Genomic DNA, 14,931 nt, shown 5'->3' with positions numbered 1-14,931 from the left:
AGTTCTGCCGCTTTCTCCCCAAATGCCCTGGAGAGTGAACTTTCCAAGCTGTAGTTTCTGCCGCCGGAGTGGAGATACTAACAGAACCTGGGAGTGGAGCAGCTTGAGGGCTGAGTGTGATGGCTGTGTGGAGAGCAGCGCAGAGGCTGGTGGATGCCGGTGCCCGCTAGAGTTGGTTTTACCATTAAATCTGCCTCCCCTCCTCCCCCTATCTGCTCTCTGGTAACCTTTCTAGGCCCAGCTAGCCACAGGGCTGCCTCACTGAAGGTGGGGGTCAGGGCCACAAAGGTTTCTGGGGTTTTAACATCATATGGCCTTCATTGTACAGCAGGTCTCTAAAGGCATCTTTTTTGTGATAGCGTCGATGAGAAAAACACATTCCCAGCTGACGCTGAATGAAATGACATTACTCAGGACTCTGCTTTCATCACATGTTGTTTTGCTTAAAGTTAGCTTCCAACTGACAGCGCTGAAAGAGGACTTAATGTGCTAGGACTAAAGGAGGAGCCTGCTAGAAGAAACCCGGGCAGGTGCCTTTAGCACTACAGGGAATTCACCCTTCATTAGGCACAAAATCGGCAAAAACTGCTGCCTGTTTACAACAGGTGGATTTGGCGGGGGTGGTGTGTGTGTGACAAGGATTACCCTTTTATGTCTGTTTTCTAATTATAGAAAGAAAATGTCCTTATTATAAAACAGCAACAAAATCGAGCACTACAAAATATAGAAAGCACAGTTTCTGTGCAATCACTGACGGTTCAGTCCCCACCTGCCCAATTATCTTAGACCTTCTACATCCTGTGTCCCTGCCTCATTTGGCATAAGAGCTGCATCTCGCTGGGCCAAACTTATTTAACTGACCATGGGCATTTAGGTGGTTTCCAAATTTTCACTATTACAAACTGCCATTTTACAAGTGCACCTGCTGCCCGTTGGGTGTGTAACCTGAGTCAGAGACCCGAGGGACTGAGGTCGCCGACAGATTCCTGGGTTTGTTATAAAAGGCTGCCACAAAAGGCTGACCACATGGTAAGGGTGGAGTAGAAAAGTCCCTGCCAAATAATAGAGGCATCTCTGCTGCCCCTCCATTGGCCCTCAGCACCCACGCTGTCATCTCGTGGAGGCCCTGGAAAAAGTCCCTGCCGGGGAAAGCTTGGAGCATGTGGCTGTTCCAGTTCGATGCAGCCCAGAGGTTCCTGCCAGCAGATCTAGGCTGCCCGCGCAGGCGTCTGTGCCACTGGGGCCCGGGCACTGCTACCAGCCACCATGGGGCTCGCAGCGGTGTCTCACCAGCCCCCGCCTCTGCGCCAGCCAGATAGCACAGTGTCCCTGGGCTGCTGTCATAGGGTAGTTCCAGGTGGGCAGGTTGAGGCTTCTCCAGAGTTACTGTCACACGGCACAGAGCAAAAAGGAAGGCCCTCCACCACTAGCAGCCTCACCCTCACTGGCGTGCAAGCAGAAGGAGCCAGGTACACAGAAGTGTGCGTGCTATTTGGTGCATGTGGGAAGCAGAAGTGCATGGAAACAGGGTCATCTTTGGACAGGGAGCTTCTGGGAAGCGGCCCATTGGGTGGTGTTTGGAGGTGCATATACTGCAAAAGTTCATCCGGCTGGGCCCCTAAAATTTAGAGGAATGTGTATGTAAAGTATGAAGTCACAAGGACTTAAGATTCAGATCTATGTACAATTCTAGTAAATCAAGCCAAGCTTAGAGCACCCTCACCCCAGACCCACGGCCACCTCTGTGCAGGGGGCCTGAGAGCTCTTCAGAGAGTGTTAGAATCGGGACTGGTCACCCTACGAACTTCTAGGCCTGTCTGCGTGTCTCCTGTGAGCCCGCCAGTGTGCTGTTCTGGACCCCTCCCGTGCCCCCTGCTCCTGGAAGGCTGTTCTTGTCTATTTTGGTGATTCCAGACAGTCTTCCAGTTACACTTCGATTGGCCTAGGTTAAGGAGTTCTTTGGCACCAAATAACTTCATGGGTATTTCTGATTCACCCACGAGCACTCTGTTTGGTCTTAGAATACGATGATGGAGGTCAGGACTCCCCAGGTGACAGTAACACAGGGGAAGTAGCAGCTGCTATGGGGGGAGCGCTTGCTCTGTGCCCCCCACTATCTCGCTCCCTTCATCTGCACGAAACCCCAGGAGAAAGGCACCAGCATTGCAGCTTTCAGGCCGGGAACCTGGCTGGTGGTGACGCATCGTGGCTTGCCCCGAGTCGCTCAGCTGGGCGGCTGGAAAGTGGCACAGGCCCGTGGTCAAGTCCAGTGCCTCTCAAACATGAGCACGATGCACCCGCTCCTAACAGGCCTGGCCCACAAAGAGCCCACGGGCCAACAATGCACATGGCTGACGAGCTCCAGGCCTTGAGACTGCCAGGCCAGACTGTGGGGGAGCTCGAAGCTCCCTACCCCCCTTACTATCTATCCACCATGTGCAGGCGTTGCCTCTTCAGCTTTTACCTATCTATGCGGTGCCTGGTGGACGGACAGAGTACCCAGAATGGCAGTGCAGGACAGGCCTGGTGTGAGCCGGCTCCCAGGCTCAGCGGGTCTCTAGACCTGCCTTGGTGGGTCAGCACAGCTGTAACAGCCAGCTCATCTGTGGCAGAACATACAGAACAGCCCACCCTCTGCAGAATATAGGGGTTCCTGGCGGGGACAGAGGCGGGCCATGGCAGCGTTGCTGGTGGTGGGGCCTCGGCAGCGTTGCTGGTGGTGGGGCAAGCACATGCCCCTGTCGGGTGTGAAGGTGTCCTCTGAGATTACAGTGAGGTGAATGAATGGTAAATCAGTAAAACTAGTTTTTTAAACAAAGCTAGTTGATCTGGTGGCAGCATTTGCAATCAGGAGGTACACCTTGACCTTGGCTTTCCAGCCTCCCTCACACAGTCAGACCCCGTCACCATTCAGACCTGCATTTCTACAGGACCCGAGCACGGGGGGCTGGGAGGAGGCGACCATTCTAGTTGGCCCCCAGGGCCCACAGCCCTCGTCACCCAGTTTTCCTTGGTGGTCCCCGTTAGTGCCTGGCACCACAGGCTCTGCCATCAGACCTCAGTTCAAATCCCATCTCTGTGACTTATCATCTCTGTGTTCTCAGGCGAGTCAGTCAACCTCTCGGTGTCTTTTTCCTCTCTGCTAACTGGGAAGCCCGGGACCTCGTCGGCAGTTGGGTCCCGAGGGTTGATGGGAAGCCCTCAGCCTGTGGCCTAGGAGTTCATCATCTAAAGGGCCTTTTTTGAAAGCACGTGGCTCCGTAGGGAGAAGGAAGCCACACTCAGCCCTCTGTGGCATTCAGGGATGATGGTGTGACTTTTGATGGCAAAGGGGGACAGCTTTTTATAGCCCACAGTGCTCTTTACCCTCGCGTGTGTGGGGGTGGTTTGTGAAAACACCCGCGTACCAGCTCGTCTTCCCCACCCCCAGCTCTCGAGTTGAACATTGCCAGCAAAGAAAGAAAATGTTGGAGTGTTTTCTTGTATTTGGTGTGGGAGGGAGGGGTGGCCTGGCCTTTCTAAGGCATTGCTCTTGAACTCTCTAGGGGCCAGGCACAGGGGCAGCTTGCTTTGCTGGTTAAAGCTTCAGCTGCTCTGAGTTCACTTGTTGAACCCCAGCCACCCAGAAGGAAGCTGGGCTGGCGCCAGCAGGCTCCAAGGCCCTGGGCTTTTCCCCCTGGCTGGCTCTGCCACACTTCCTCCAGCACCATTAACTTGTGTCCCGTTTGTTTGTTTTTCTCCCTCTAGATTATTTGCTCTCTAATAACTATGTCAATTCTATCATTGTCCATAAGTTTGACTTTTCCGATGAGGAGATTATGGCATATTATATATCATTCCTGAAAACCCTCTCGTTAAAACTCAACAACCACACCGTCCACTTCTTTTACAATGAGGTGAGTAACTGCCGGAGGGGCACCTGTGGGTGGCCAGTCAGAGCCGCCTTCCGTGGGGCGGCTGTGGATCTGCTTCCAAAGCCCTTACACATGCGCTCTTACCTGAGCCTCAGAGCGGTTCTCTTTGGCCTGGGCATGCATCGAAAGGTTTCATTTTAAAGTTTAACCACTTACCCCTCTATTTTTAACACACAGTTCCATTTGTGTTACCTGGTGGGGAGAAGTTTCCGGAAGTTGCTCAGGGTTATGTTGCCCTGGGAAGAAACAGGAAGTCCAGTCCGAACTGACTGGTCACTTCCCTGGTCTGTGGCCTTAGACAAGTCCCCGTCCTCTGAGCCTCAGTTTCCTTGTCTGAGAAATGGGCATGAGAGCATGCCCTTGTAAGGGTTTCTGAGGATCTAATTAAATGAAAGGAAGTCTTCAAGCCTCCCAGTATGAACCTGGCTCCCTAAAAGCATAGCCATTGCTGCCCTTTACAAGCCAACATCCCAGGTATTCCTTGGGAGAAATACGAGCAACTTAAATACATAAATTGCTGCTGCTGTCATAATTAAAAGGCCCTTGAATGATAAGGTCCCCAGAGGTTCAGATGTTGCTCTTTGGGGCTGGCTCATTCGTGGCTCGACCACTTCATCTGGGGTCCAGGAGTTTCCAGCTTCCTGCTGTGCTGACCGTACAGCTGGCCTCTGTCCTCAGGCTCGATGCCTCATGGCCTCAGGATGGCTGCAGCAGTTCCAAACATCACACGCCACTGCGGGAAAGCCTGATGAAATCACTTCCCTTCCTGTGTCCCGTTTTATCTTCCAAATAACTTCTTCCCAGAAGCCTCCCAGTGGACTTTCTCTTATGTCGCACTGGTCAGAACTCTGTCACATTTCTCCCCAAGTATGTTGGGAATTAGGGAGCAGCCTGGTAGGCTGCTCAGTTCAGGCTCAGTCATGAGGCTGTGTTATCCAGAGGTTGGATTGGGGCTGATGATCTGCTTCTGAGATGGCTCACGCCTTTGCCTAGTGAGGTGGTGCTGGCTGTCGGCCAGAGGCCTTGGTGACGCAGCCTTCTCCAAGCGTCCTCATGGTATGGTGGTTGGTTTTTCTCGGAACAAATGACCCAGGAGACTGATGCAAGCCTTGATGCCTTTATGACCCAGCCTCAGAGGACACATCACTTCTGCCATATTCTTTAGGCCTCACAGGGCTGCCCTATCTCAGTGTGTGGGAGGAGGACACAAGTATATGGACACAGGAGGTGAGGACCGCTGGGCCAACTTGGAGGCCAGATTCCACCCAGCCACCTAGTGTTTGTGTGCGTGGAGTGTCCTCCGGTGGGTGCCCGCGGCACTGGGCGGGCCTGTACTGGGAGCCAGCCCCTAACCCCACACAGATCTGAGTTAGGGCAAAAACCATCCTGCTGTCCCCAGATGACGTGGCAGAAGTCCCCTACATCTTGATTTTCTCTGTCCAGATTACTTGTGTGAGTGTGGGAAGAGCTGGCCTCAGATGGACAAAGTGCTAACTGCCAACCATCAAATTTGTGGCAGCTTGAAAAATTAATATTGTATGGCCCCTAGCCACGCATGGCAGGTACTCAGGCACATGTCCCAGGACAGATGACCCACCTGCCGAGTCTGGCTAGAGAGGGGCCAGGTTCTCCCCCACCCGGGTGAGCTGTGCTCCTATGTACTGATTGGGAGGGCAGAATGCTGGGATTTTGAAGCTAGAGCAAAGTTTCTGGAAGAACGCCCTGTGGTCTTTAAAGCAGCGGTGAGCTTTAGAGCAAGCTCACCTCTTGGTTTCCCCCTACGTGGCTACTGCAGCAGCTCATACTTGTTAAGGGTATACTTGCCTCCTCGTGCTCACAGTGGCCCTGTCCTCAGGAGACAGTTGTCACCTTCCTGGAACTTGACTGTCACCTCTCCCCCACACTCAGCCTGCGGGTGCCCTCCCGGGGAATCCAGAGGCATGTGGAGTCGGGCCAGCAGAGGGCAGCAGAGCAGCACCCTGTGTCTCTAGGCCCAGCTCCTGATGCACTTCAAAGGCTCCCCGGGTGGAGTTCTGTGGTTCTGAACCATTTCTGTCCATTCTGATGATCCCTTTTTAACGTCAGAAGATTCCTGAGCTCCTCTTTCTCCATGATAATGTTTACAGTCTCCTATTTCCAAATAGAGAAATTTATAATAGCCAGGGATTCCAGTCACAGTCACACTTCATGCTTGCCTTGTCAGTTGATGCTTTGTCAGTCGATGGAGCCTCCAGGGGTGACAGCAACCTTATTCCCCCGAACTCATTAGGAATTAGGCCCCGGCTAAGCACTGCACCGGAAATGATCTCATTTAATACCTCTGACCATAAGGTGCAAGGTATTTATCCCCATTTTAAAGACAGACAGACACTTAGGAACATTCCATCACGCCGCTAAGAAGTGGTGTCACGGATCGCCAACCAGCCTGGTGCTGTCTGAACGTTTTCTGTTTCTTCCATGGTCTTGTCACCCATCCCTTCCCATGTTCCCCACTGGGAAGGAACCACTGACTTCAAGTTCACTTTGGTAACTTTTTATGTCTTTTATTGGCATCTCTGCTAGGATTCAAAAGGCAGGGGGGCAGGCCTGTCTCAGGGGTTTGCAACTAATTCTCGGTTCTTTGGTTTTAGCACACAAATGACTTTGCCCTGTATACAGAAGCTATCAAATTTTTCAACCACCCTGAAAGCATGGTTAGAATTGCTGTAAGAACCATAACCTTGAACGTCTACAAAGGTAGGTTTTCTGGCAGTTCCTGCCCTGTTGGATTTTAACTTAGCAGTTAGCACTTGTGCGTGAGTCTGCCCCTACGATTCTCCAGTGGTGAGAGGGGCTCATTTATTGTTGCTTGATTGCTTGTATCACCACAGGCTTGTGGTCACTGAACACTCAGCTGGCCCCTTACATTACTTTTTGTACCACGGCCTTCATGCACGCTCAGTTCTGCGTGTTCAAGTCTTAGAGCCAACATGCAGAAATAGTAACACCCCACGAGAGGCACGTTGGAGCTTGTTGCCGCCATGTCATAATCAGATAAAGCAAAGTTGTCTTTGAGCGTTAGTTTTAAATTTTCATGTTTTGGCCTGTGTTTGGCCCCAGTACAGCCAGAAGGTCGGCTATCTTTTGAAAAATATATAAAAAGCATTTCACACCACAAACAGCAGGGGGCAGTTTTGTATTCTCAATGCAGCCAAACCCAACAACAAATCCCTCCTTTCAAGATGTACTTAATGCCCAAAACATTGCCTCCTGGAGAAGCCCTGCCACCTCCCTTGCCCACACTAGCATAGAGTCTGGCTGACACATTTCCTGAACTGAAATTGCCCTCAAAGGCAACGCCTTGGAAGTTTAATGCCTAGTAGTTATTTCTCCTGCAGTCACCACGCTGGAGCTGGGGTTCCATTTTCTCAGAGATCAAAGAACTTTGACCTTTGCTGAGTTGTGATGTTATTGCTTGAGATGACCCCAATTGGGAGGGGGCGGGAGTTCCCCAGGGACGCACTCCATCTAGTTCTGGGATTGCTTTAAACTGAAGAGCTTTCTAAGAGGCCAATGAGGTCCATCTAGAGGTCACAAACTGAAGGCCTGAGAGTCGAATCCAGACTCAGACGTGTTCTAATTGGCTTAGGTGTTGTTTAAAAAAATTACAGATTGGGTGATTTGGGGTAACAGTCTTCTTGGGCCTGTGCATACTCGTGATCAGACTTGAATGTGTAGATTTAGCTACTCTGGGCCCACAGCCTTACAGGGCAGTGGTGAGCTGGTGCTGAGAAGCAGCTTCTCCCTTTGGGCCCAAGAGCCATCCATGCTCCTCAGTTCACACTCTGGGTCTGTTGGCTTCACTCACTGAGTGACTAGCCACACTCAGGCTTCCGAGTTTGTGATCTGGCCGAGTCCCCGGCCAGGCCAAGCCCAAGCCCGTTCTGCTGCTGCCCCCGCTCTGTTCTCTCTTGTTCTCTTCTAACCTGTACCTTTCAGTTTAGATGAAGCCTCCCGCTCTCTCCCCCTCTGAGCAGCTATCTCGCATCTCAGCTCCTAACCCTGTTAACTGTTGTCTGTTTTTTGCCTTTCCTTCCATGACGATTCCTGTGTTCCTTATTCCAGTGTCATGTAAGTTATTAACCTCTGGTTTTCCGCTTTCTTAACTTATCCTTACATGTAAATGCAGGAAACTTGCTTGAGCATGGTGTAGCCTCCTGGGTAGTCTAGCTGGCCATGCAGCTGGTACGGGTGCCCTCCAGAGCACTCTTAGGGCTAAACCGTCCGATTAACTGATTTTACTAAAGATAAAAAATAGCATAAGAACTGCCTGGATGAGATTAGTTTTGTACATAAGACAGCCATGTTCCAGTATTTCCAGGAAAGACAGAAAAGACTGAGATGATAGGAAAAGGCTTTTCATCGTGGTAGTGGTGCTGTTATTGTTGAATCTCTCCCAAGTTATTTTTGGTAGCGTGACTTACTTTCTCTTCTTTTGTGGATTTTCTCAGTGGATAACCAGGCCATGCTGCACTATATCAGAGATAAAACGGCCGTCCCTTACTTCTCCAACTTGGTCTGGTTCATCGGGAGCCACGTGATCGAACTTGATAACTGTGTGCAGACTGATGAGGAGTAAGTGACCTCCGCGTGCTTATTAGGTAGACAGAGTGACTGTAAGGGGACCATTTTTATTGGGGACCAGTAAACACTAGGATAAAATGTCCTCATCTGCATGTGGGCAGATGTGGATTTCTGTGCTCTAAAAGGTGCTGCCTGCCTGTTTGGATCAGTGGAGAGCTGGAAACAAGTATGTCCCAGAGGGAATGAGGTCACTGAATGCAACACACCCTTAGATGGGCTGCCAGGCAGCTGGCACACAGTAGGTGCTCAATGAAAAGATAAACGTTACCCAGCTACTGATGCATGGACAGTCGGGGTACGGTAGACCACACTGCGTGGAGCCCTGTCTGGCAGCACAGAGGAGCGAGGCACCCTCTGCAAACCTAGGACTTTGGAAGCTCTCTAGTAAGTGAAAGAAGCCAGATGCCAAGGCCCACAGACATGTGGTTCTATTTCTAGGAAATGCCCAGAATAGGCCCATCGAGACAGAGAGGGTGAATGCTTTCCTGCCACTGGGGTTGGGGTGGGGTTGTCACGGGAGAAATGGGAACCACTAGCTATGAGTAGGGGCCTGGTTGGGTGGGGAGGTGATAAAAGCGTTGCTGGTTGTGCTGGTGGCTGGGTAGCTGGCACTGTACCAAAAACCATTCAAGTCACATTAAATGGGTAGATTTTATGGCATGTGAACTGTATCTCAGTCGTTGTGGGTTTTTTTTGTTTGTTTGGTTGGTTTTTTTTTAAGTGATTAGGATGGTGATTTGGGGTGATGAGTAGAAGTTCCAAAGTGGGATTTCTTACCCTTGGCCCTGTGTCATGGGGCGATGGTGTGCATGTCGGAGGGTGCGCAGTATCCCTGGCTCCATCCACTCGAAGCCAGTAGCACCTCCCCGGGTTGTGACAACCGGAAATATCTCCAGACTTGGCCAAATGTCAAGTCAACTGAGAATCACGGCCCCAGATCGGCAGCCCCACACAGACCTGGGGAAGGCACAGTGGACAAGATCAGGCCACCCAAGGGACTTGGGAGGAGGGCTGCTGGGGGAGGAGCCAGGCAAGGTAGAATATTTGTCCCCACTTTGGGAAGGAGGTGAGGACAGGTGGCTGGCAGATGACATGGGTAGGGCGGGTCACGGGACACCTGTGAGGAAAGAACACGCAGTGACACAGGAGGGAAGTGACATCCCAGTCCTCAGTGTGGCGAGCAGTTTCGATAAGTGGACACTGGTCACTGGCGGCCACTGGGGGAGGGCGGAGGGGACACCAAGAGCTCTGTCAACAGCTAGTAGCAGAGACGACTCCATGCCAAGTAGAAGTCCTGTAGATTTATAGCCATTGGGGAGGGGCTCCCCACTAAAGAGCTAAATAAAACCTGCCTCCCCCGGAGAACGGGCAGGCTGGGGAGTTGGCCAGGAGCTGCTGGTTTTCATTACCAGCTTGATTTTTAAACCATCTGCACTTGTAACTTTGATAAGATTCCTTTTAACTGAAGGCTTCAAAGGTAAAGTGTATTAAGTATTCTACCAAAGAAACATTTCCATAGTTATTTTATTAAGTGGGGGAAAAGTTTGCAAAATGTGTATAAAGCGTTCCAGGCCTTGGGTGGGCAGTGGGTCCAGGGTATGCGTCACCTCAGGCATCACAGCATGTCCTTGCTAGACACATCTACTGAATAGCACCTGCAAGTGTAATAAGGAATAATTATCCAGTCATGTAAGAGGAGCAAAAACGAGCCTGTCTTTGTTTCCCGAAAGCATGACAGTTAGATGCACAGGTAGATGTGCATCCCGAAAGCGTGACGGTTAGAGGCACAGGTAGGTAACACCTGTGCTTTGACATCGGTACAGGGAGACCCAGAAATACAGAGACTGGGGCTGCAGGCTCCCAAGGCCCCAAATGCTAGATCATGGTGGGGCTTTCAGAGATTTTGATTTCTTTTTGCTTTCATTTTTTTCTTTTTTGTCTTCTAAAATGGCCCTCTATTACTTGGGTGATAATCCTAATAAAACAAATGCGTCACTCGGCTGCTTTGCTCTTTATGGCCCTGCCATTTTGGGGATGGGGAAAGGGTGCCCACTGGCTGGCTAAGGGGTTCCATCCTTGGGCATGTGAGACTGCACCCCCTTCCCCGCCTAGAGGAAACAGACCTCCTGGGGCCAGAGGGGATACCGTCCTCGCACTCTGCCTCCATCATGGCCTGAGCCCATGGGGCGGACATGGCTGCTGAGGCCTGCTTTTTTCTCGGCACGCCTCTGGAGCATTTTAATTAGCCAGGATTTATTGCCCCATTAATACCGCTTATCTTGGGTGCCAGGGGATCCTGCCACACTGGTTAGTGGCTGTTCTCGTGAAAGGGCCTGCTGTGAGCTTAGCAAGGTTTGCCTCTGTTTATCCCACTTGGTGAGGGGCGCAGGGGTGAGTTGGGCTTAGTTCCCCAGAGGGTGGGGGGAGCCCCCAGAAACCCCCTAAAATCAATTGCAGTGGACCAGATCCCACCAGTGGGGTCAGGATCAGTCTCCCTTGAGACAACCGCAGTATCTGTTGTGAGTGAACGCATGCCCGTGACTAAGTCTCAGGCCACAGTTCTAGACCCAGCACGCTGTGCATCGGCTTCCAGGCTGAGGGGGCGTTTCTCTCGGCAGGCACCGCAATCGGGGCAAGCTGAGCGACCTGGTGGCCGAGCACCTGGATCACCTGCACTATCTCAACGATATCCTGATCATCAACTGCGAGTTCCTCAATGACGTACTCACCGACCACCTGCTCAACAGGCTCTTCCTGCCACTCTACGTGTACTCACTGGAGAACCAGGACAAGGTGGGCTGGAGCCGCCCCGGCTCAGCTTCCTCAGAAGAGGAAGGACAGGCACCTTGGATAGGACCATGCTGTGTGAGGGGTTGAGGCTTTTGTTTACTTGTTTTTGATTTTAATCAAATTTGATTGATTTGCCATTCATTTCCATTACTTATATAACAATGTGGGGAGCACAGCTCCACCCCTCAACATGTGCCCCTCCTTTCCTCACCTCCACCAGGGACTTGGGGCCTGAGCGCCATCCCTCCCAAGGTACTGGGTTTTCCTTCCCTTGCCCTTATTTCCTGAGGAGGGAGAAGCTGTAACAGTGAATGAGAAAAAGAATACTGATGTCAGAAAGAAACAGGACACCTCCACAAGTTTGGGTTTTTGTGTCTCTGCATCCTTCTCTTAAAGTGTTCTCATCCCCACTGGCTTTCTGCTCTTGCCAGAGCTGATTGACTTGGAGGCCATCTGGGCAACAGCAAAGGCTGCACAGAACGCAGGGGCAGGGATGGGCACAGTTTGCAGGTTTGGGGGTGCCCGAGGGTCTTGTCATAATATTAGCACAGGGGTTCTGGTTCAGTGGGTCCAGAGATTCTGAACTGCTGGTTCTCGGTCCCCCTATGAATGCTGCTGCTTCAGGGAGGACAGGCCTTTGCCCAAGGCCTCCTGGGGTTCAGGGGCAGATGCCTCCTCGGAGGACAGGCCAGATGGTTCCTCGACAGGGGTTTTAGCCTCTGTGGATAGGTCCCAATGGGATGCAACTTTCTTTTGGGATAGAATGTGAAGATTCTTTCAAAAAATAAGTAAATAACTAGATCTACCAGAGGTAGCCCTGGGAGGCAGAGAGAAAGCACAGGAATTAAAGGCTTCAGACCTGGGTTCAAATGCTGCCCCTTCCTGAATGTCACTCTTGACCTTCTGCAAGGCAGCTCTGCTCCCTGAGCAAAAGGGTCCTGCCGCTCGTACCAGGGTTGGTGTGAGCTGGAGCCCATTTGAAGCGCTGTATGAATGGGGGCCTTCCCAAGGCCAGAGTACCCCAAACTGCTTTTTGCCTCTGGGTTTGGAAGTTCCTTCCTGAGAACTGGCCTCTGCCCGCCCTCCCTCCACCCCCCTACCCCCGCCCCAGCTCTCAGTGCCCCTGAGGGTGGAATAGGTGTTCTTGGTGTTTGGAGGACCTGGGTCTCTTAGGCCCAGCCTCTGATCTGACTGACGGTGGAAGATTTCTCAGGTGGTACGGAATGGACCGAGGCTGGGAGTTTATCTTGCAGAGTGGACTTTGGGCTGGCCCCAGGGAAGCGCAGCCTAGGGGCTGGAGGGGGTTGGGGACAGGGCCCCTCCTGCGCTCTGGTGGCTTTGGCTTGGTGATTGTTGTGCTCACCACTTGTGTGACCGAGACCTCTTTCTCTCCCCCCATCCCCTTCGCCAGGGAGGAGAACGACCGAAAATCAGCCTGCCTGTTTCTCTCTATCTCCTGTCGCAGGTATGTTTGGCTGTTTGTCTGTGTCCCCCCCTCATTTAGGGGGTTCTTGGAGTGCTGCTGCCTTCCAGGAATTTTCCAGACCACATCGCTTCGTCCTCTGTTTCAGTGTCCCCCAACTTTAAATAAATAAGAGGAAATGGGGGCTCTATTTTCCAGACGCTGAGTCAAGATGCTGGGCATCCTCTTCATAGTAGTGAATGGAAATTTAAAGACAAATGGAAAATAAATCAAACCTGGCATGGTAAAGAGCAAATAGAGTTGCTTTTTTACCATGGGGACTGAGGTTTCCAAAACAGCCAGGAATGTTCTAAATACCCTGGAAATGTGGCCTGCTTGGGTCTTGCTCACAGCCTTTTGAAAGAAGCCCCAAAACTGAGGACCCACTGTGTACAGGCACGCAGCAACCTTGGCCTAACGAATTTCCACTAACGAGGCTCTTTGGAGAGGCTTCTGTCCTGATTCTAGTTTCAGATTACCTTCTGGAAGGTATCTCATAGCAGCCTCAGTTCCCAGATTTGTGTCTTGAGCTAATTTGTCCGCCTGCCCTCTTCAACAAGTATGTTTCCTTCTCATAATTATGTAATATTTACAAGAAGGGAAAAACTCCATGGTGACCCAGTTACATAACTTTAAAAATATTTTTATTACAAGCAGTCCAGACTCTCAGGCCATCTCATTAGACTGTCAAGTAGTCAAACGTTTGACCAGAGTCCTGTTCCCACTTCTGTAGGGACGCAAGTTATTTATTCACTGTGCTAGGAGAATATCCTTCTCACTTGCTCCCTGGCTCTCCTGGAGTTTGAGGTGGCTGTCTGCCCTTGACCTGAGACGAGAGATGCAGACCCGATGGGGTCAGCCTGGGGCCTGCTCGCTGTCCACTCCTGGAGTCTTGTCCTGGGGTCTCTCGTCACCCCAGCACTCCACACTGGTATTGGGGCTTCTGAATGCCCCTTTGTCTCTTGTCACCCCAGCACTCCACACCAGAGCCCAGTGTAAGCCCCCACCTCTCCTGGCAGCTTTCTCTGCCACCTCATTATAAATCCACCGGCGTCTCCTGCTTGGGATTCTGGGAGTCTGGCAGGACCCAAGCAGGCCAGATGCTCAGCCACAGGAATCCCATGGAGAGCGCCCTCAGGATCTCTCAGCTGTCGAAGCCATGGGCAGGATCTCCTCCAGGAACCAGGGGTCAGGCACGCCTATTGTCTGAGAACCCCCGTGGCCTGTTTTCTTAGTGAAGGAACAGTAACCTAATCACTTGTCTTGACGTCTCACAAAAAGTCCAGCTTGTCATCTGGTGTTCCTCAGTTTGAGTAATAGAGTCCTTCCCTTCATTCACGTTTATCATAATACCGCCAGAAGATGTGAAAATCTCCAGTCAGGTATGACTCCTGCATCTACATCCTTAAGACATACATCAAAAGTATCCTTCCAAATTATTTTACAGCTACAAAACCAAGAACATTCACATTCCTAGTGTTCACTTATGTGCTGGAGGTGCTGCCCTGCAGAAATGAATGTGTGGTGTAGACACGCCGACCCAGCTTGTGGGAGCTGGTCTGCACACACTGCTGAGCGTGGCTGGCTCGCCTCGGTCTACCTTGTCCTGTGGGCCTTAGTAGCTGCTCACTGTTTGTAGACCGAAAGAAAGAATGAAAAATCATCCGTTGAGACCACGTTCATACAAGATGCACAGTAGAGACTTGGAATGAATGGACTCAGTGGTTGGGTTTGGTTTTATGATTAGATGAAGTGAGGCAGTAATTCGGCCATGAGGAAGGGAAGAAACCACCACCATCGCCACCACCATCATCATCACCACCACCATCATCACCACCATCATCATCACCACCATCATCATCACCACCATCATCACCGCCACCATCATCACCGCCACCATCATCATCAGTAGCATCTAGCTGCCTACCATAGCTCTGGGCAGGGGTTAACTCTCTTGATCAGACTATGTAGTGTCCTTCATAGTCACTATCTCTATGTTTTAAAAACAGATGTGCTTTTTTTTTTAAGTAGGTAACACATTTGTACTCAATTTGCATTGTAGTGATTTGGGGGAAACAGTATATTCACACTCTGCAGACAGTACAAAATGACACATTGGGAAACTCACCCCATCCCCCAGGC

General features: G+C 51.2%; 1 protein-coding gene across 2 annotated transcripts in view; it reads left to right on the top strand.

Moving 5' to 3' along the window:
* The window catches only part of CLEC16A (C-type lectin domain containing 16A), a gene marked incomplete at its 5' end in the record, with an annotated part of 180,168 nt that overhangs the window by 14,449 nt on the left and 150,788 nt on the right, over positions 1-14,931 (top strand). For both annotated transcript variants that reach the window (XM_084249156.1, XM_084249155.1), the window contains 5 exons: positions 3,748-3,896; positions 6,545-6,650; positions 8,405-8,528; positions 11,156-11,330; positions 12,739-12,792. In XM_084249156.1, coding sequence (XP_084105282.1) covers positions 3,748-3,896; positions 6,545-6,650; positions 8,405-8,528; positions 11,156-11,330; positions 12,739-12,792 — 608 coding nt within the window. The remainder of the gene's footprint in view (positions 1-3,747; positions 3,897-6,544; positions 6,651-8,404; positions 8,529-11,155; positions 11,331-12,738; positions 12,793-14,931) is intronic.

The sequence above is a fragment of the Talpa europaea genome (genome assembly GCF_964194135.1).
Source record: "Talpa europaea genome assembly, chromosome: 12".
Lineage (NCBI taxonomy): Eukaryota > Metazoa > Chordata > Mammalia > Eulipotyphla > Talpidae > Talpa > Talpa europaea.
The sequence above is the reverse complement of the archived record's forward strand: the minus strand, read 5'-3'. Positions and strand labels throughout refer to the sequence as shown.